Source organism: Alexandromys fortis, unplaced genomic scaffold, assembly GCF_014885135.2.
Source record: "Alexandromys fortis isolate MF-2015 unplaced genomic scaffold, M_Fortis_MF-2015_v1.1 scaffold_41, whole genome shotgun sequence".
NCBI lineage: Eukaryota > Metazoa > Chordata > Mammalia > Rodentia > Cricetidae > Alexandromys > Alexandromys fortis.
The window spans coordinates 11,390,002-11,412,133 of record NW_026067923.1 but is presented as its reverse complement, the minus strand read 5'-3'; the positions used below and the strand labels follow the sequence as shown (position 1 = coordinate 11,412,133).

General features: G+C 36.2%; 1 protein-coding gene across 3 annotated transcripts in view; it reads right to left on the bottom strand.

Annotated features, from left to right (window-relative positions):
• Positions 1 to 8,010: 8,010 nt before the first annotated feature.
• Positions 8,011 to 22,132, bottom strand: part of Mybl1 (MYB proto-oncogene like 1) — a 35,663-nt gene continuing 21,541 nt past the window's right edge. Inside the window, exons 9-17 of one of the 3 annotated variants that reach the window (XR_007591672.1) lie at positions 19,930 to 20,163; positions 17,241 to 17,609; positions 14,991 to 15,133; positions 14,441 to 14,555; positions 13,231 to 13,347; positions 12,905 to 13,009; positions 12,250 to 12,429; positions 10,299 to 10,595; positions 8,011 to 9,078 (exon numbers count right to left, since the gene is read on the bottom strand). Coding sequence is in view for 2 of the 3 variants with exons in the window: in XM_050142075.1 (XP_049998032.1) it covers positions 10,467 to 10,595; positions 12,250 to 12,429; positions 12,905 to 13,009; positions 13,231 to 13,347; positions 14,441 to 14,555; positions 14,991 to 15,133; positions 17,241 to 17,609; positions 19,930 to 20,163 (1,392 nt within the window). In the remaining variant the exon portion in view is untranslated. Of the gene's footprint in view, positions 10,596 to 12,249; positions 12,430 to 12,904; positions 13,010 to 13,230; positions 13,348 to 14,440; positions 14,556 to 14,990; positions 15,134 to 17,240; positions 17,610 to 19,929; positions 20,164 to 22,132 lie in introns of all 3 variants that reach the window. The other 2 variants (XM_050142075.1, XM_050142076.1) reach the window with 2 other exon arrangements.

Sequence of the window (22,132 nt, the reverse complement as noted above, 5' to 3'; positions counted from 1 at the left end):
TTTTTTTTTTTTTTTTTTTTTTTTGGATAATGTGGCCCTGTAATGGTCTGTCCTGTCCCTTTAAGAGACAAGCCCCGCCCGCTCCCACTTTCCTTGGGGCAAGTGGATCTTTCTTCCACTTCCAGCCTGTGCACTCTCTCTCTTTGCCCTGTCTCTCTTTGGAAGAGGTGGGTGAGGCCTTTTCTTCCCTTCCCCCTTCTCTCTGTCTCTCTCTCTTTCTCTCTCTCCCTTTCTCCTTCTCTCCCTCTCTCCCCTCTCCTCCCCTCCCCTCTCCTCCCCTTCCCTTCTCTTCCTTTCCCTTCCCTTCTACTGAATAAACTATACCCAAACCCTCTCTCTGCATGGCATGCCTATCTGTCTCTGTCTCTCACTGACGTGGCTCCTTGTGGGACTGGCTGCCCTAACAGCCCACAAGGTCTCTCATCTGCTGCTTCCTATCCACCTGGGACCCACAGAGGCCTCAGAACCCAGCCACCCCTGTGGCCTGCTGCCCACTGCCACCCCTCAGGGAACTACAGCGTTTTATCTAAATCCCCAATGAGTTTAATTAGGGTTACTGTCGGAGGCCGTGGAAATATACAACATATGGCAATCGATGATTCAGATGTCAACCCACTAGAGAAGTGACTCTGGTGGAGGCTAATCCTGTTCGGACAAGGCCTGCAGGAGCATTGATATCTCCCCAATACCTGTATTCTAGTGCGTAATCTCATGTGATGTGTATGTAACCTCATGATTATATCTCAATCTTATGGGCACATATATCTGTAGGTGGTCAAGAAGATGACTTTTCATTAAACTACATGATTTTGACATGTAGAATATATACTAGGACATGTTTCATAACTAGACCTACTTGTCCCATGAAGACTGTAGACACTTAAAAGCCTTCTTTGTTCCTTTTGCTCAGACTAACTGCACACAATTATCTCACTTTAACCTCAGAGAAAGTTCAAACTAGACTAAAACCTTTTTATAAATAGATCATAAGTTCAAAATTTTACAGCTGTGCACAAGGTTAGAGTTGCAGATGTCCAACCTAGGCTGCTGTACAAAGCACCCTAATAAAAGCATGCCGAGTCTTTGCTTGTCAGTCCGCTGACAATAGACCTATGTCTCAAAGTTTGTCACTGAGCACTGTGCCCCCCCCACACACACATCTAGTCACGCATGGTCTTACTCCTGAAACCCTGGACTCTTGTGCTGCCATGGCAATGGCGCAGTTACTTATCACTTATCACTTACCCTACGAATGTGCTTTGACCAATGAGAGGTGGCTCTTACAATTATTTTATCACTTCAAGGCTCCTGTAAGAAGAAGAGCTTTTAGGATGGAAGAGAAGAAGCTGGGAGGAATCAGAAGTAGGACAGGAGTATTAGAATAGAGGCAGAACAACAAAGAGACGGATTCGGAAAAGCAGAGTGAGAGAGTTCATTCATTTGCCCTCTGATACTCTAAGAAAAAAGTTCCTTTCGCTTGCTGTAGCATCCAGTCTGAACCCTGAAGAGGGCCTTGGGGCTGGACCACAAAGGACCTCGATAGGTTGTTTTCATGAGCATGGGTGGGGGTTATTAAATTAAGCAAGGGCAACTTGGCAGTGGCTACACTATTGATGAATATGACTACCTGTCCTTCACAGTCAGAGAGAGTGGGGGTGCCAAGATCCCTCCCCACCCATGGTAGAACATCAGTGGGCTTCTGTAGAGGAGCCCATAGCTGGTGGTGAGTTCTTGGGTACAACATCCATGTTAAATCTAAAGGACCATGTTTCATGTGTTTCACGTGCTTCTAGCCTCTAGCTCTCACGTTCATTTCACCCCTCTTCTTTAATGTTCTCTGAACCTGGGAGGAGATGACATAAATGTCCCATTTAGAGCTCAGCACTCCACAGTCTTTATTCTGAGATCATTGACAATGTCTCCCACAGCAATACTTCCTCCTTTCCATGAAGCGGATGATTACCCCCCCCACACACACACACACCCTGAGACAGGGTTTCTCTATGTAGTCCTGGCTGTTCTAAAACCCACTCTGTAGACCAGGCTGGCCTTGAACTCAGAGATTCTCCTGCCTCTGATTCTGTCTTCTTTTTAATGAATGCACAGACACTTTAAGGAATTGCATCTCCCAGTACGTGTCCTTGCCCAAGAGCAAATCTCATTCCTAAACAGCTAACATGCAACCAAGACCTGGTCTTTTCACCTCTACTTTACAGCTGCAACTGGAAGAGTCATTGAGTTTCAGAGATCCCCAGAGAGTTTGCAGAGGCCTTCGTGGACCCACTACGACCAAGATTTTCCCTGTCAATTCTGTTTCTAGATGGCTTAAGCACCCGTTATACATTGCCTATATGCTAATTTTGATCTACTCCGCTTCGTATAGCATACACGGCTTACCAGGGTAGGCCTACTTTATGAATCTCTTTATACCATCCCCTCTTCCATCAGTCCCTCCACTCACGTCCCTAACCTTGGGGGTTTTTATTTTTTGGTTTTTGAAGACAGCGTTTCTCTGTGTAGTCCTGACTGTCCTGGAATTCACACTGTAGGTCTGCCTGCCTCTGTCTCCCAAGTGCTGGGATCAAAGGCATGCACCACTACACCTGGCTTGCCTTAGGGTCTTTAAAGATGGAACTGATTCTTTCGTTTCCATGTCTTTACCTGGTATTCCCCAATCTATTTAACCATATACCTCAGGCCAATCAGTTTGAGATTCATCACTTCAGGCATAATTTTCTCCCAAGAAAAATGGATCTTTTCTTTGGTCACAACCTCATATGAAACACCAATAATTTCCTGCTTAGCACTCGGGTTTTTGCCTGTCTGCTCGCCAGCAGTGCTGCTTAGATCTGCTCATCACTGCCAGTTTTGGCTGTCTGCTAAACTAGGTAAGTCCTGGTGAGCAATACAAACTGCTGGCTTCAGGGACCTTACAATCTACCTGGAGAAGAAGGGGGTTGAAAATGTGATCTTTCTCTACTTTCATAATGGAGAAACCTTAGCCAGTAACTTGCACAAGTTACAGGCAAGAAAGAGAATTCAGATTAAACTCAAATGATTCAGGAATGGGGAAAAGACACTGTAACTTACTAAATTATCTGTTGTGACCTAAAATATTTCTTCTGAATTACAGCCGTCTCTTCCATGAATGCCCATTGACCACTATCTAGTAGTCATTTATCACAAGCAGCCTTGAAGTCCACGAAATGTGGCTGATCCGCATTCCTTATGTGCTCAATAGACATTTTTTTAAATTTTAAAAACTTCATTATAAAAAATTACAACTAAATAAGAACATCATATATTAAAAGTAACCAGAACCAAAGTCTACATAACTCCTGAATTTCTATACAATTGGAATAGGCATTTGGAACAGAAGTGTTGGAACTATGGATTAAATTTCACTTGCAGTATTTTATGAACTTATCCATCACCCAAAACAAAATCTATGACATAATTAGAACTAGAAAAACAGTTAACTTTATATTCTGTCCTATAACTCATCTTACCTGCATGAAGTCCTTATTTTTAACCTTTTTTCCTCATGTTATACGGTACCCACATGTACATTTCTTACACACACACACACACACACACACTGGTTAGATTCTGCACATGAGAGAACACGTAGGCTTCTTTCTGGAATTGTTTGACCTCACTTAATATTACACATTCTAAGTTCATCTGTTTTCCTGAAATTTTTTTCCATTTGGAGCTAAGTAGTATTCCATTTTTTAATATACGAATTTTTTTATTATCTGTTCCTCTTTTGATATACATCTAGCTTTAATTCTACTTCTTTGCTATTGTAAATAAAGCAGCAACAAACATGAGGGCACAAAAATACCTCTACGGTAGGCTATGGAGTTCTCTGGGTATATGACCAAGGGTGAAATAGCAGGTCACATGGTAGTTCTACTTAAATTTTTGATAAATCTCCAAACTGATCTCCACAATGGCTGTATCGATTGCACCCCTTCGATGGTGCATAAGTGTCCCTTTCTCAGCACATCCTCTACAGTTTTTGTCAGATTGTTCACAGTAGTCAATCTGACGGGTGAGGTGCTACCTCAAAGTAGTTTTAATTTGCGTTTCCCTGATGGCGAGGGATACTGAACACTCCTTAATATAATTATTGGCCATTTGTGTTACTTTCTTTTTATTTTTTAACTGTCTACTTAGTTCACTTCCTCATTTGTTGATTGGCTGTTTCATTTCCTCAGAACTTAATTTCTACAATTATTTATAAATTCTGGATATTGGCCCTTGCTTGAAGTGTGATAAACGTTGGATTTCAAAGACTTAGGAAAAGAAAAATACTCAGCTTATAACTTTGTGAAGCAGTCCCATGCAAATTTTCAGAACATATTGCTTTAAATAAAATAGATTATTAAAGTGTAAAACTTAAATATCTTCTCTCTTATTAAGGCTTAGATAAAAGCAGAATTCTGCAACAGCTGGTGAGAGGCCTGCTTTCTACTCAACCCTAAGTGAACGGAGACCTTAGGAACAAAGACTAAGGGTTAATCAGATGGACAAATCACATGATATTGGCAGAGAGTGTCAACTCCAAATCAACAAGATATTAACCCATGGTGTTATAAAGAAATGCAGCTGACAAAGTATAATTATTAGTGGACATGTAGTATTCCATGTTAGGTAGATGACTACTTGAGGAGCAGAGATTTAGCGAGTATGGACATTTCTGTGGGGTTGGGAAGGAAAGCATACACTTCAAGCTGAGGGGAAAGGCTGGGGAAAGTTAACAGATGGGCATCTGCAGGAACGGCAGAGAATTTATAAGGGATGGGAGTCTCCTAAAGGTTCATGTAGTGGAACAGAATAAGCTCTTATTCATAAAAATGTGACATGTAATTACACAGGAAAAAGTCATTTATTCCATGCAGAAACTTAAAATTAGTTCAGCAGGAGAAGTGAGCCTGTCATCTACAGGGGATGGCATTAAGTTCTGAGTGCTGGCTTTGTTGCATGTAAGTAGAATAGTACCATCTTGTTGTGCTACATTTTTATTTTCTTCTTATCCAATTCAGGATTAATTTTCACAACTTACTGAAATATAATGTACAGTAAGTACATCAGTTTCTCTATTAATACTGCAGCTTGTATTTTTTACAAGCTGTGAGCATATCCATGAAATCAGCATTTAGAGCAAGAAAGAGCATTGTAGTTTCCTACACACCCACTCACACAGAGTGACCACCATCCCAATTCTAACAGCATACATTAGCTTTGCCTGGCTTTACACAGTTATATAAATGGAATCACATACCATGTAATCTTTTGAACCCTATGCTGAATTTTAAAAGAATCAGTCTAAATCATGGCCAACTAAAGCCCAGCTTCAGCGTCGTGTTTGGACAAGTCTCTTAGCATAAGCCTACTCCAAATCCACAGAAGTGGATTATAAGAGTATTTATCTCAAAGGAGTGCTGTAAGGATTAAAATTAAATTCAGTACATAAGGATTTAGCATAGTAACTGGCATGTGGCTGCAGCTGCTACACTAACTCCAAATTATAGTCTGCTCAAGCCTCCTAGAAACCATATAACCCTACTTCTCTCTGGTGGGCAGGGCTGGGGGTTCACTCTCTGGACTGAACCCTAACATTCCACTCACATGTAATAGCAAACTTGACTGCTGGATCCAGCTCACTGTTTTGGCCAAAGGAGAAGTATTTCTGTTACATAGTTTCCCTTTCATCTAGAAGACCAGCTTCTCTGTTACTGATGACCTTAGGGAAACACCATGATGACTACCACACACGCTCTTCTCAGAGTCTCCCCAGAACCTAGCAGGGGAGCATGGGAAGTACTCAGGTAAGCTGAATACTAACTGTATTAGGACTTAAGAAATTGCCAGAATATTTAAACCTTTGAGCTATGGCTGGCAAAATTATAGTAGTTAAATCTGAATAGAGTTGACAGGTTGGCTCAGTAGGTAAAAGATGCTTGCCTCAATTCTATCCCTGGAACCCTTGTGATTCAAACACATTCTGTACTTGGTGCTTGAATAAGCACTGGTTCTAGGAATTTCAGTATACACACGCTGGAACTAAGTTTCCCTCAAATCCAATTATAGTGATATTTTATTTTTTAGTAAATAAAGCTTGCCTGAAGATCAGAGGGTAAAACTAAGCCACTAGAGGCCAAGCAGTAGTGTCACACACCTTTAATCCCAGGACTAAAGGGGAATATAAGACAGGAGGAAAGAAAGAGGCTCAGGGCTCAGGCTGCAGTTGCCCAGCCTTGGTAGAGGTAAGACGTTTCTAGTGGTTTGGCTGTTTTGCTTTTCTGATCTTCAGTTTCAACCCCAGTATCTGTCTCTGGGTTTTTATTATTTGTGCTACATCCAATAGCTTTAAAAGTACTTGCACCAAGACACTAAGTTTTCAAAGTCTTCTATCACACTGGCCACTTAATTTCTTTTCCAAGTGTACTTTCTTGTCTATCTCGTGTGTTCTCCTTGAACATATCTGTACCCATTTCAAAAATCTAATAGTAGAAAGTTAATATCCCAAAGTATCTCTCTTGATTCAACTTATCCTCCACTACCTAATACATTTTCATTTCTCAGAGAATAAGTATCTCTTCAAATGCTATCATCTTTTTTAGATATTAAAGACCTGACCACCTAACAGTCTTATCACTCTATAACTGATAAAGCAAGCAATAAATTACATAGTTATAAAAAATGGGCTAAAAGATTCTCAAAAGTTTCTTAGATGTAAGGCAAAACTTGTCTTATGTAAATAACTAAGAAATTAAAGCTATTTATAAACCTGTTATGGACGTATATCTAGTATTTCCTAGTAAAAACTAATTATTAAGACTCAACATGTACCAAGATTTTCTAAGCCCCACTGATAGACTCAGAAATAAAAGAGTCGTAAACAGCAACTCCTACTCTTTAGATACATGAAGGACAGTGCTAGCATTTTATGGAGCACTCAGGAAATCCATCCCAGGCATTTCACAGCTGACAAAGAGGGTAACATTGCAAACACAGAATGAAAATAAGTAGCGCAAAAAAAAATGTAGAGCCAAGTCACAATAGGGTTGAAAATGAAGTGAGGAAACTAGCCAACTAGAAAGTGAATAAGAATCACCATTATTTAGGCAACCCCAGAGATATGATTGCATCTGCATATGGTTATCACATCCTTCTGTTTACATCTGTGGTGAGAATGTACCTAGTCCTCTGTAGCTTTATGTTTCGTACAAACTAATAGAATTCTGGTTTCACATATCAATCTTAAAAAGTTATGTAAGTGGGCTGGAGAGATGGCTCAGAGGTTAAGAGCATTGCCTGCTCTTCCAAAGGTCCTGAGTTCAATTCCCAGCAACCACATGGTGGCTCACAACCATCTGTAATGGGGTCTGGTGCCCTCTTCTGGCCTGCAGGCATACACGCAGACAGAATATTGTATACATAATAAATAAATAAATAAATAAAAAGTTATGTAAGCCTTTTACTGAGAGGTAAACTCATTTTCAGTGAGTTAATTCCAACAGATTGCTAGGCCTAGAAAACTAAGTAATGGTGATGAACTCACTAAGATTATGCAATATTGCCAATATCTTTCCCAGGTGACACTCTAATGCCAGGCCAGTCTGTTATTATTCTTAGAGAATGAGCTCAGAGCAATGTGCAATAATTCAAACAGATAAAGTGGCCTACGTACAGTCTTTATGGTGGACTTCAATATGGAGGCAGTGGGTGAACAAAAGAAAAGCAATTCCACTCAGAAACCTGACAAAGGGTGGGCAGGTCCAGGTGGGGAAAGAGAAATCTGTTTTGAACATTCTATTTCCAGTGTCAATAAAAGTTACACGAAAGAATGTAAAAGGAACTTGAAGTGTTGTTAACTGGGGAAATCACCTGCAAAGGGAGTTCTAAGAGTACAAAGGGTAAGAACTCAATGATGGACTCGGGTCTTAAGGGTTCAATCAAATCCATTGCACAGCAGCAAAGTGAATGAGCAACACCATGTCAGCTTGTACACAGATGCTTTATTTGGATGTTAATAGGTTTCAACATTGTCTGCAAGATTCTCTAACAATGCAAAGTTTTCTCATATATTAAAACTCAATTTAGTCAGTGTAACTGCTGTATTAATGTGAAAACCTTACTATAAAATGCAGTATGGTATGTGTGTAGTCAGTTTCCATGCATGTAATGGCTACTACCTGTATGCATGGCATCTTCAGAAAACTGAAGAATCCAAATGAACAGTAAAAAAGATGACTTAAGATGCCTGGCATGTTTATGATTACAAATCTTGCAACAACAACAACAAAAAAAGCAACAAAGCAGTTAACTTGAGGATTCAACCAACACCAACCCAAATATATACTACGTTCCATAAGCCCAGGCTTATATACAATATATTAACATTTGTGTTAACTTAATGCTCAAGAAAAATTATGTTTTAAAATATGTAGCATATCTGAGATATTTTACTTTGGCAATTGGAGACTATTGTATCCAATACAGCTAAAAACTACATTTTTAAAAGGAATTATGTACTATTATTACCCCAAAGTAACTGAAATGATATAGTATGATTTTTTCCACAATCATTGGTTTTACAAAGCAACATTTCTGTGAGAAGTTCATTAATTAGAAAAAAACATATTTAACATGCTAAGAAGATTCAAATTGTTTTACCTATTAGTTATCAAGACGGCATAATCTTAGTACCACCACACATATTCTTTACTTCTCACTAACATATAGTATGCAAAAACTAGCAATTGGATTTAAAGCTTAAAACCTTTTTAGGTCTACTGTTGAAGAACTAGGCATTAAAATATTCAGTAGTCCCATTTTTATTAACAGATAAACAGAATTTCTTAAAATCTTAAGCTGTTTTGTTTGGTTTGGTTTTGAGGCATAGTAGTGTTTTGGTCTTTGTAAGAATCTGCTTGGTAATAGTTGAATCCATTAAGTTAACTTGAGAACTTGCCATCATTTGCTTATCTTTTCACACAGTGCAAGTGGTGGTCGCTCTTTCCATCTCTCATAGCAGCCGATTCTGCTACTTTCTATAGCAGCTTACTTCAGGAGTGGAGAGGGAGAGAGTGTGTCAATTATAAATAATTCAAACTACAGTGTACAATTCTATTTGCTTGTCAGTGTTTAGGTTGACAGCACACCATTATATGTCTCAAAAATTACATAAAATCTCTACCACATAAGCAAAGACATTCTTTCAAAAAGAAATAAAATAAGTGCAAACACCTAAACAGGCAACTGAAGCAACTGTTGTAACCTGGAAACACAAAACATTTATAAAAGGACAAAATATTTGTATAAATAAAAGATAATATTTTCTAATTCTGAAACATTGAGTAAATAGAATAAACTTTCTAAGTGCAGACTGTTTTAGGGAGCAAGGTACCATATTGTTTTTTAAACAAAATGAAAATTTCAAACACATACACGAATCACCAGATTAATTTGACCTCCAATATAATTTAAAAAGAAAATATTAAATTATTATTTAGTACATTTTAGAACTACTTTATAACCAACATGATTTAAATGATATAGTGCAATATTTAGGTAGATGTGACATACAGTATAGATATTGTATTCTTTGCAGCTCTAACAACTAATTCATACTTGAAAGTCAAAGTTATTCTTTACTACGTTAGCTGTAATGACAAGAAACAACAATGGCTTCTAGACACCCTGTATATATATAAATATCTACATTTAAGCTTTAAAAATGAAAATAAATTATAAAAACAGACATCTTTTTAATTTACACAGTTTTCCTGCTCCTACATACTGTACAATACATTCAACAGAATTCTCAGCTCTTCTGAGACTTAAGAAATACTGACTCTTTACTAGTAAGAAAAAGCTCACTTTCAATGCTTTTTTATTACTATGCTCAAATAAATATGCTTAACACTGTAGTTAATTTCATTGTTTCTGAAAAATACCAAAAATTAGTAGTGCAACTTTCTAGCTTCCTTGCGACTCCTTCTCGTTGTGTTTCTTTATAAATGGTAGTCTAAATAAATCAGCACACGTGCAAAAGTACTTCATAAAGCCCCCGGGTCCTAAATATAGACTTTCAGAGATCACACATACTTAACTTGTTTATAACAGACTATTACCTTGAGAAAGTACTGACATATATCCTGTAAAGAAATTATGTGAAAATTTGCTTCGGAATACCCATGAACATCTTTATTCTCCCATTGTGTTCTTTAAAAACAAATTTTAAAACTCTCATTTCTTAAAAAGTAAATAATGAATTTACCTACCCCTTACTTTAAGTGGCTTATTATTGTCTGTCCAATATAGAAAAAATGCGAACCATTGTAGGGATGTATTAAAACCTTTAAAAAATTAATTGAGACAAGTTCCATTTGCAACCTAATTTGGCACAAAATAGAGTAGGGGGTAGGGCATTGTATCAGCTTTAGTAGCAATTAGAGTATGAGAGCTCTTGAAGTGCTGCTGGCGGCTGTGTAAGTACTCAGATATCTTCTTGCTTGTTCAGTCATGATAAGTTGATCTTCTGTCTTCCCATATACCACTGTTTCCCACTCACAATTTGACTATGAAGGAAATAGCAAAAGTGATGTAAAAATTAGTAAAATTAACTACCCAAACCACTTCATAATTAGAGTGCGTGCATGTGTATAAGTGTGTGTGTGTGTGCATGTAACACGCCACATACATATGTGGAAGTCAAAGGACAAAGTTCAGGAGTCAGTCCTCTCACTACCACGTGGACTGCAGAACCAAACTTAGGTCATAAGAGTTAGTAACAAGCACCTTTATCCACTGAGCCATATTGCCAGTCTTCATAACTAGACTTTTAAAAATCAATTGTTTGGCTAGGAATTTTATAACTAATTGCTATAAAATATTTTGATAACAATATTATGTCTTTTAAAATGAGATCTATATTTTTAACACATACTAAAATATTTATGACAATTTTGTGTAATTATTATGACTGTGTATATTGTCACTGGCCTGTGGTGAATAGTATTAATAGCATAGTTTTGTTCCCCACAGCTCCCCAGAAATCAAATGAATCATAACAGGAAAAAATATAGATCTCTTTTGTCCCCAAATTTTCCAAAATTTTTAAAAAGAGGAGCTGGAGATGTAGATCATTAGTAGAGTATTTATCTAGCCTGTAGGAGACTCGGGTTTTGTCCCCAGTACCAAGAAAAAGGAAAAGACTTAGAGGGAAGATGTAATGTCAAAAAGTGAACCACAGGTGCACCCTGTTTTCTCCCTTATCAAAGAATAAAGACTTCTATATGATATGTAAGAGTTATTACATGATGAACTTCCTATATATTATATATATATGTATAATATATGTATATATGAAGCTCTATATTAACTGAATACTGGGAATTAAAAGCATTTTAAGTCAATTAAGGGAATGCATTATGTCACTCTCTGAAAGCCATGGCCCAAGAAAGACAGGTGGTTGTCTGTATCTGACTGCCAAAGATATTCTCAAGGAATGCCTCAATGTCAGGGAAACTATTCTGCAGTCAGTGAGGCATAAAGAAGAAATCCTCCTCTCCAACAATTCATATTCTTTGGGTAAACTCCTAAGACAACAGATAAGAATTTCACCAGCCTTCATTTGCAACCATTTACTGGCCACAGAGGAATGGGGGGAATTTCTTGTTTTATAGCTTCTGATCCAGAGTTTACTGGGCACAATTATATTAACAAAAAATTATGCTGAAAATGCTTCCACCTACTTACCAATTAGGAACAATGAATGTGGCTATTCATTTTTATTTTACAGGTAAAAAATACCACAAGTGGATTTAAATATCATTACACACACACACACACACACACACACACACACATAGAAATCATGAAAGGGCCAGGCATGATGGCACAAATCTGTATCCCAGGATTTAAGAAGGTGAAGCTGCAGGACTATGATTTCAAGGTCAGCTACATAACGAGCTAAGATCCTGTCTCAAAACAACAGTAGCAACAACAAAACCCTAAAAATCTCTGGTTAAAATTCTAATTGTAGAGATGGTATGTGCACTGATGAATGAGTCTCGCTTAAACCCAAATTTGCTTTCAGTGACAAAATAATAATTTTTATTGTACTTGTCAATTTAAACTTTAAAATAAAAAGTATAATTTGTAATCAGTAAGTTAAAAGTGATCATTGACTAAACAGCAACAAAATTACTAAAGAAACTTATAAATCCATACCTGAAGATTCTTTTCCAATTTGACAACTTTGGAAGGGTTAGGGTTTGGTTTCTTTTTAGTAAGTGTGTATGTTTTGTTGGCTGAATTTATATCTTGTTTTTCAGGAGTCAAGTTGCACCTATTGTCATGTATTTCCAATAATGGTATCATTAATAGAGATGTTGCAAGTATATTTTCTGACTAAGAGAAAAAAGAAAGAGGAAAATAACTAATTCAAAAGTAGAAACAAGAGACTACTGAGTAAGAGGTAATGGAAGCCCTGTTAATTTTCCTCTTAGGAAGCATTTGGCTCTGATGAAATATCTAGTAATATCTTTGTAATTACACAAAATAAATTCTAGCATTAGAATAATATCTTGGTAATTACACAAAATAAACTTATAGTGCTATAGTAATATTTTGATAATTCAGATTTAAAGGTTTGTGAACCACTTTTTTTTTTGACATCATACAAAAGACTAACTTCTCTTAAAATAAAACAAGTTTAAAAAATAATATATTCTTCATAGATAATAGGTTCTCTCTGAATTAGGCAAAACAATCCTAAATTTTCTGTGATTCTCCTTAAAATGATCTGGTCAAGCAATGAATATGAAATGAGAACCACCATGATTTAAGACAGACATTTAAAAACATGTATGAATTCTTTACAAACCTGTATATCTGAAATGTCTTCAGTTAGTAGCTGAGAGCCTGGTTCTTCTTTGTCCCAGCTTTCTAAGGCTAGTGATTTTCTGACTTTCTTCACAGATGCAGAATGCTAAGAAAAATAATTTACAAGGTAACTTTATATCCAAGTCTCTTGTACATGACGAAGCCTTTCATAAGCAGTAGTTCTAGAAGAGCTGCACGGAGTAACACACCCAGTCACAGCTCTCAGCAAGAGCAGGCAGATTTGCAAGTTTGAGGGCAGCTGAAGTTACACAGAGACCTCCTCTAACTAACTATGGAAATGAAGATATAAACAATCCTCAAGATTACCTCTTGCTTGCAGCTTTTGTAACCAGGTTCATCTTCTTCTTTGAGGAATATGTCTGTTCCAGTTTCTTCTTTTAAAACTTCTCGAATGTCTTCTTCCAAGAAGGCAAGTGGCTGGGACTAAATTATTTTTTTTAAAGGTTTTAAAAGGCAATTGCCAGAAATTCCTTTTTTTTTTTTCTCTCTCTTTGTATATAAAATTCTGCCTTTTGGCCTGGTAAGACAACAAGCCTGACAACCCAAGTTCCATCCCCAGAGTCCATGGTAGAAGGAGAGAATTAATTCCCAAAAGCTGTCCTCTAACCTTCAAGAGTATCATAGCATGTGTACACCCACAATAATAATAATGAACAGTTGGTTTTTGCTTTAACTTTTAGACTTTTACAATATTAACAAAATTATCTTCTACTTTCTATAGATATACAAATTAACTAATTAACCAGCTCATAGTAATAATTGCTTAAAATATTAATGAATATTAATTTTAATGAACCTACTTCCTAAAATTACTAAAAAATAGAACAAAATTTAAACTATCATTAAAGAAATAAAATTTAAGTAACAGCTTTATTTCTAATAAACATAAAATATCTACATATGTCTAGAATATTCTGGCCTTTTCTGAGGTATTTTAAAGATAACAGTATTTATGAGAACACAAATAACTAGAACACTTCACAGATGTATTAACTCATGAACTATTGCTACCACAGCTACAAGACTAATAGCAGTAACTAAGTACTCACTATAATGAAACTAGAGACAAGCCCTTTATTTGCATTGTCTTTTTTAGTTTCACAATAAAAAACTTGGGTGTGCTTAATAACTTGTACATGGAAGAGAAACTGAACTTTAAGAAAGTTCCCTAACCTGTTAGTTTCCTCAGCAGCATGAAGTGATTAGATAGATCAAAATAGTAATTCTATTGCAATGAAACTACTAAATACATGCTTTAACATTAAGGAAAAAAAGCATGCCACTGAAACTGTTTTCTTCTAGTTAACATGAGAACACACAAACTTAAAATGAATCAAACAAACGGTTATTTACAGGTCAAATAATATTAACACAAAATTACATTCATAATTTAAGAGATAAAATTTTATTTCAGTTTCAATAAACACTTTTTAACGCTTAAAAACTTCAAGATGATATACACCACTTTTTCTTTAATTAAAACTAGGAAATGCTTGAGAATCAAGAGTATACATACCACAATTTTAAGAGGTCCATACTTTTTTTCCTGAGCAGCAAGTGCATTCTTAAATGGAGTAGGAGTTCTTGGTGTGGTACCCAATATAGATCTTCTAATAGTAGGTGTTCTAAACCTAGTCAATCATTCAGATATTTTTATTACTCTCATGATATAAGTTCATGTATGTTAAGGAAGGCAAAGCCTTGAAAAATCATAAACTACATTTTTATATACACATGTTTTTCTAAAGTATTATAGAGATATTTAATATATGGTTGCCTAAAGTTGTTCATTCTCTAATTAGTATTTTTTTTAAAAGGAAGAAGGACTTAGGAAAAGTACTAAGAATATTTTGCTTGAAATAAAAATTTTATGCTATATTTATCCAGTTTTCAGTATTCTACAGGAACAGAATAAGAGGTTGTGACTTTAAAAAGAATAACAACCAATGTCTAAATCTATAGACATTGATTATGCGATGTGCCATTTACTTGAATAAAATGCTAACATACCTTTGACTTTATGCTTCCTGCTCTCCCTAACATAATCTTATTTAATGCAGACTTACCCTACATTTTCTTTTTGGTCTTTGGGAGTTGCTTCCTTCTGAAGAGGAGTTGTAATCAGAACTTTTTGCCCACAAATTGGGGTTGATGTAAACGAAGGGTTTTCTATATTAAGTTGTTCGTTTCCAGGACATGTGTTAAAAAACTTAAAGGAGAACAGAATTCACAGACAATATATTAGAACATCAAAATTCCTATACAAATATCAAACTGGTAAGACTTCTCTATTGTTTTAGGAAAAGATTTTCAGTAATACTACATATATTTTCTACTTCATGGAAATTAAGCTCCATAATGACAAGAAATTTCTATTTTGTTCACTGCTGCCTCCCAGCACCTGAAACACTCTGAACAGGATAGTACATGAAAAACATTTGTTGTAGAAACACTTGTCTTACAAATGGTCAGGTTTATAACAGCACAGAAAATTTAGAACAATTTGTTGCAGCACATCTTCAGTCTGGTACAAGAGTGTAACTGAGAAAGTTAGCTGTGAACTGTCATTCATAAATAATGGTAATGTGCTTTTCTTTGAGTGTCTTGAACTCAGACTGTTGTTACAACTACTCAGGAAGAACAAGTCTTGGGAAGGAACACTGCTAGCTTATTGAAAGCTAACTGTCTGGCAAACCCACCTGCCTAGAAGCACATATACTTCAAGCAGACAAAACAAGAGTACACCCTCTAAATTACACAATGTACAGAGACTTAACTTAAATACTATTATAAAAACCTAATTTTCTTTTGTCACTAGCAGACTAGAAGCGGCACTATGAAGAAGTGAAAACTGCTTCAAAAGTGCTACCTACAACTACAGTCTACTCTTGCTCTGTTACTCCTAATACTTGAATCATCTCACTTAGGATTAGCAATCAGACTCTTTCAAAGGATAAAAGCCAAATGGCATAGGATGTAAGCACCTCCCACTGGCTTCCTAGCATAGAATTCACTTCAGTAAAAATCACTAATGTGTAAAGCTCTGGAAATGGAAACCCTCATCTACCTTGGAATAATTTTGAACTTTGAGAGCTGGAGAGAGAATACACTCTTCACATTGTAGTACACGTAAACTATATTATCTCAAGCATTTTCAGATCGCAGTAGCTGTGTTCCTAACTTAAAACATACCTCCAACAATATTTCAGACCTCCCCATATTTATTTGACCTTCAAGGTCCCTACTTATCTCATAAAACTTTCTATCATTTTTGTGATAATTAGCTGTCAACCTGACAAAATCTAAAATCGCCTGGGAAATGGGCCTCTGCATACCTGTGAGGGACTGACTTAATTGGGTTAAATGAGGTGGGGAACCCCAGCCTAAAAGTGAAGGGGCCATCTCCAGGTAGCAGGAATGGAACTAAGTAGCAGCAGCATGCATTCCTAGCTCTCTTCTGGCTGTGGATGTTAATGTGACCAGCTCTCTCAAATCCCTGCCACTGTAACTTCCACTACATTGTCACTGTGAACTGCAGGCTAAAACAAACTCTACCCTTCCTTCTTTAAATGGCTTTTGTCAGGATATTTTATCAAAGCGACAGAAAAAAAAAATTAAGATAATCAAAACACTTCCAGCAAACAGCAGCTGCTGAACTTCAAAACTGTATTCCCTTTGGCATCCAGTGTCTTTAGAAAGATTAACTGATATGCTGTAAGAAAAGTGACAGGCTCCTGGAATATAACAAAATTTTTACATTAACAAAAATAATCGTAATGTGTACATCTGCTTCTGTACTAAATTTTACTAAAAAATTAAGTAGTTAATCTTGAATATCGAAACATGAGATTCTTAGAATAAATTGTTGTCTAGATTTCTTCCAAAGAATGTCAAAAATGAAAATTTAACATGTAAATGAAAATCTAAATTGCTGTATACAGATAAGATCTGTTTACAGCATATCAGACATATATGCTAAACAATCCAGGATCAAAGAGTCATCCTGGATCTCAGCTTTAGCTCTGCATAAGATACCCTTGCGCAAATAAATCATTTTACCTTTAGAGGCCAGTTTCCTGAAGAGTCTTATAAAAAAGCACTATATGACAAAGAAAAAGTCCCTTTTAGCTCTTGAAATTCTAGTGTGCTGTAATGCAGATACTACCCTTGGTGAGACACTGAATTCACCATTCTCATGCATACTTTTAGACATATCTTTGTGTTAACAAAGCAACCTACTGCTATTAAAGGCACTAAAGATCTAATTTAATTCATCTTGTCTATATTTGCAAACTTAAGTGAAACAACATTAGTACCTGTGAAGGAGAAAATGGTAGTGTTTTCACTGGTGTGTGTTTTAATGCTGTATTACTGCCTTCATTGAACGAGCTGTCACCAAGCTCATTGCCTAGAGACTGGCCCACTCGTATTCTTCTCTTCTTTCTGAGGATGGTTGGTGGAGTGCTAAACTTGACCACATTTGGGGATGCTAGAGAAATGGCTTCACTGTCTCCACCATTACAACTGTTCTTTTTCCCTTCAAGTACAAGACTGACATTAAATTGACATTCCATGGCTCCTTCATTATGTTGAATTCGCATTAGTTTAACTGGAGTAGACTTGACAGGAGAAGCAGCAGCATCAGAAAGATCAAAACTGGTAACATCACTCCATGCTACAGGATCCTACAAAAAAATGAATTCTTAACTCATTAAGCTGTAACCTAGTTAATTAAATATGATCTGAAGACAGGATAATAATTCCTTTTTTATATTATTTGTTTATGCAGCATTGCTAATAAACCCAAACCATCTAAAGAAAAACTCTAAATAACCCATTTCCCTTTTCACTGTCTTCAGACTGTAAACAGAATTTTAAATAAAAATAAGAAATCTGCCGGGTGGTGGTGGCGCACGCCTTTAATCCCAGCACTCGGGAGGCAGAAGCAGGTGGATCTCTGTGAGTTCGAGACCATCCTGGTCTACAGAGCTAGTTCCAGGACAGGCTCCAAAGCCACAGAGAAACCTGTCTCGAAAAAACCAAAAAAAAAAAATTAAGAAATCTCCTAATTTGCTGGCGTTCAATTGTATTTCCATGTTAGAAAATTACATGCCCTGAATATTTGACATTACATTTTACATTAGTGCATTTTATTAATTGAAAAATATAGAAAGATGTTTTAAATCATTTCAAATGAGTGATTCAAGTGTAAAGACAAATGAAATAAACCTTTCTGTCATATCATTTCTATGACAGTCCCTACTTAAGAGGTAAAAGAAATATTAATGTGGATGGTATAGAATTGCTCCATGCACTTAAATAAATGTTTCCATTCACCAGGCACATTGTTTATCTTCTATCTAAATCCACTCTGTTTAAATAGAAAATGGCCACAAACTGTTCCCTTTTATCTTGTAAGGCAGAAAAATGGACATGAAGGCCCTACCTCAGAAATGCACCGACGTGTAAGTGACTAAGGGTCTCTGCCTTTGTGGCAGTAAAGGAAGGCAGATAGAGAGTGGGGTGTGGGGTGGGAGGTGACACTCTCCTGGACAGTGGAAATTCTTCACCTAGGCTACTCAGAAGTTCCTAACTGTTTCCTGATGGAGATTTTCAGTTTCCCCAAAAGGGTGCGAGCAAATCCATCTGACTGAGGTGATGATGGAAAGTTAAATGCTCATTTCTTTCCATCTCTGTCTCCATGGCTTCTACCGCTATGCACAAGACTCCCTGCAACAGCAAGCCTCAACAACACAAAGATAAAAGCCTGCGGGATCTGACCTGGGAAACCACCACACTGTAGGGGGCATGACCACTAATGGCCGTAACTGTATAAAAAGCATTTGCTACAAACAAGGAAATCTGGAAAGCTGTGGCCTTCAGTCAGGGCATGTGGAGTGGCTCAGCATCTCACACGGCCCCACAGCACTGAGAAATGTTAGGATGATAATTTCTAACAAGTTATTTACTCATTTTTACCAGTAAAAACAAACTTTGTCTAAACATCTTTGTTTAATTAAACAGAACACTTTAGAAGAAAACATTACAATTTTTATAATAACAATTAAGAATATTACAAGATAATATTTCATCTAACTCAGTAGCTGAAATTTTCTGTCAGAATATATTACATAAAAAGAAACAACTAGTTTAGGCTATTATTAAAAGGAATTAATTCATCATAAAATCATTCTATTAAACAGGAAAATACTATAAACTATATAACTATTTAGTAATATGTATGGAACATATACTTTGACTTAGAAATTCAATTTAGCCAAGTATATAATTGTCATGATTTGACAATAAAGCCTTTATAAATATTACTTTTTCTTGATGATATGGAAAATCTAGATGTTCTCTAAACACGCAGCAATGTATTCAGTAAATAAACTGTCTTACTGTCAAACTCTCATATGCTGGAATACTATAAAGCCTCAAAATTCAAGCTTAAAAAATATATTTAAGATCCAGGCATGGTGGGTGGTACATGCCTTTAAGCCCAACACTCAGGAGGCAGAGGCAGACAGACCTCTGTAAGTTCAAAGCCAGCCTGGTTTATATATGGAGTTCCAGGTCAGCCAGGGATACACAGCGAGACCCTGTTCAAAATTATATGTATGTTAAGAAACCAAAGACAGAATCATAATATAATAAAAGATAAAAATATAACATGAATTATATGTGTGTGTTTCTATACATCAAACGATCAAGTCTAAATATATAGATTTAAAATTTCTTCTTTATAGTTCCTCTAATTTAAAACATTCTAATGTATTTAAATAACTCATCTAATAATGAATTAAATTTTTAATTCTAAAACATCTTTTTAAGACACATATTTGAGGAGGACTTAAACCTTTAATTTTTTTTGGTCAGAAACCTCTACAAAAGAGATCAAAATTAGGCAATGCTTAGCATTTAAGTAGGTAAATGTCTATTTAAATATTAAACTAAGCTTCTAAACATGAGATTATGTTATTAATTTCATAATTTCAAACTTACAGATTCAATAAGTTCTAGAGTCTCTGCAAATTCAGGGATGGTCTGTAGAGAAGACAGCACAGCATTTGCTTCTACAGCTAGAAACTTTGTGGGTGAGTTTTGCTGAGCAGAAACAGTCTGATTTTCATCCATGCTATAAAACTCGGCAGTGTGTTCCTCAAGGTTATTCAGTGTGTTAGACATGCTATCATCCGTAAGGAAACTACCAGACCAGCTAGAAAAGCTTCCAGGTTGCTAAGAGTACAAAAGAAAATTGAATATTATTAACCATTCTCAATATAGGTATGAATTTAAATTTTAAATAAAAAATTTCAATACATGCTTCATATTATTTTAAATAAAAAGATGTAGTACCCAGTATAGCCTTTCTTCAATATTAGTATATACTTTGTTTCCACTAAATTGCATTCCTTGACTAGATTTCGTTTTTTTCTAAATAAATTTTAACTATAAAGCCACTGCCAATAAAACTAGCACTTATATGTAACAAAGAACTAAAATGTAGTCTATTTTCTTTTTAAACTTCATTCCACACTTCCACTCACAACCCTCACTCTATGAGAATACCAAACTTTAGTACTTTTAACTCGCTGATGAGTGATTTTTTTTTTTTTACTCTGGAGAGCCTTTGTACATACTATTGTTCTCTTTATCTAGAACATTCCCTAACCCACCATTTACACAAAGTGTTGCCTTGATTTAAAAGACACTTTAAATATTAAGAGGTATGCCATGTGACTGATAGATAATAATACACTTTCATCTGCTAAAATGTTGTCCTAATACATCTATCTTGCTAATATATATACAATATAATCATCCTGCATTTCAAGACTGAATTCAGGGCTGGAGAGATAGCTCAGTAGTTAAGAACAGTGGTTACTCTTTCAGAGGACCTGGATTCAATTCTCAGCATCCACATGGCAGCTCAAAAGCAGGTGTAACTCCAGTTCCAAGGGTTCCAAAACTTTCACACAGACATAAATGTGGGCAAAACACCAATGTGCAGAAAATAAAAAATACTTCTGTTCAAGACTGACCTCAAATAAGACTTCTTCCAAGAACATATTCTGACTGTGAATCTAATGTACATAATTTTCTTATGTTCTTTTAAAACTAAGTGATTTATTTCATCTTACTTTATTCTATTCCTTATCTTTGTTCTCATTGCAGATTAAGTACTCTGATATCAGGCTTATACAAGTTTTCTTTCTTTCTTTAGAAATAACCCAGGCAATTTAATATGTTTACTAACCTAAGGCTTTTCATGACAGTGAGACATGTCTGCTCCTAATACTATCAGTCTACTTCAAAAAAGGATGATGGGCATCAAAGAACCTTCATATGGAGTTTACTTTATGGCAAAAGCTAGCCATTTGGGCAAAGAAACTGCCCTTGCCTCAATTGCTGACAGTCAAAACTGAGCCAGCAGGACACAAAAAAAAGTGACTGCCAAACTTTGCCAATACATGGCACGACAGTTCTTCAAAATTCCTTGCTTCCCAAAAGTGTCTGTCAGATATACTAGGCCTGTAGGCCAAAGTTGGATGCCCCAATGCACACAAGAACTTTGGATGACTGTCCAGACAGACAGATGTCCCTGTTGTTAGACAACATGACACCTTTCCGGGGTTTTTGATGGCGCTAAGGACTAAATAATCAGACTTAAAGTTTTCCTTAGTTATGATTAAAAAAAGGTAAATAAATTAGGTTTGAAACTTTAGACTCGGGGGCTGGAGAGATGGCTCAGTGGTTAAGAGCATTGCCTGCTCTTCCAAAGGTCCTGAGTTCAATTCCCAGCAACCACATGGTGGCTCACAACCATCTGTAATGGGGTCTGGTGCCCTCTTCTGGCCTGCAGATATACACACAGACAGAATATTGTGTACATAATAAATAAATAAATTAAAAAAGAACAGATTAATAACAGACTATTTTCTCTAAATTTTCCAAATACAAAAGGACTGGATATTATAACTAAAATTCTTACTTGATAACTGTTTTTGTTGTTTATCATTTTACTATGTTAAAGTAAAAACCTTCCTTTTTCATTTAGATAAAAAGGGGAAATGCTAGCCGGCGGTGGTGACACACGCCTTTAATCCCAGAACTCTGTGAGTTTGAGACCAGCCTGGTCTACAAGAGCTAGTTCCAGGACAGGCTCCAAAACCACAGAGAAACCCTGTCTCGAAAAACCAAAAAA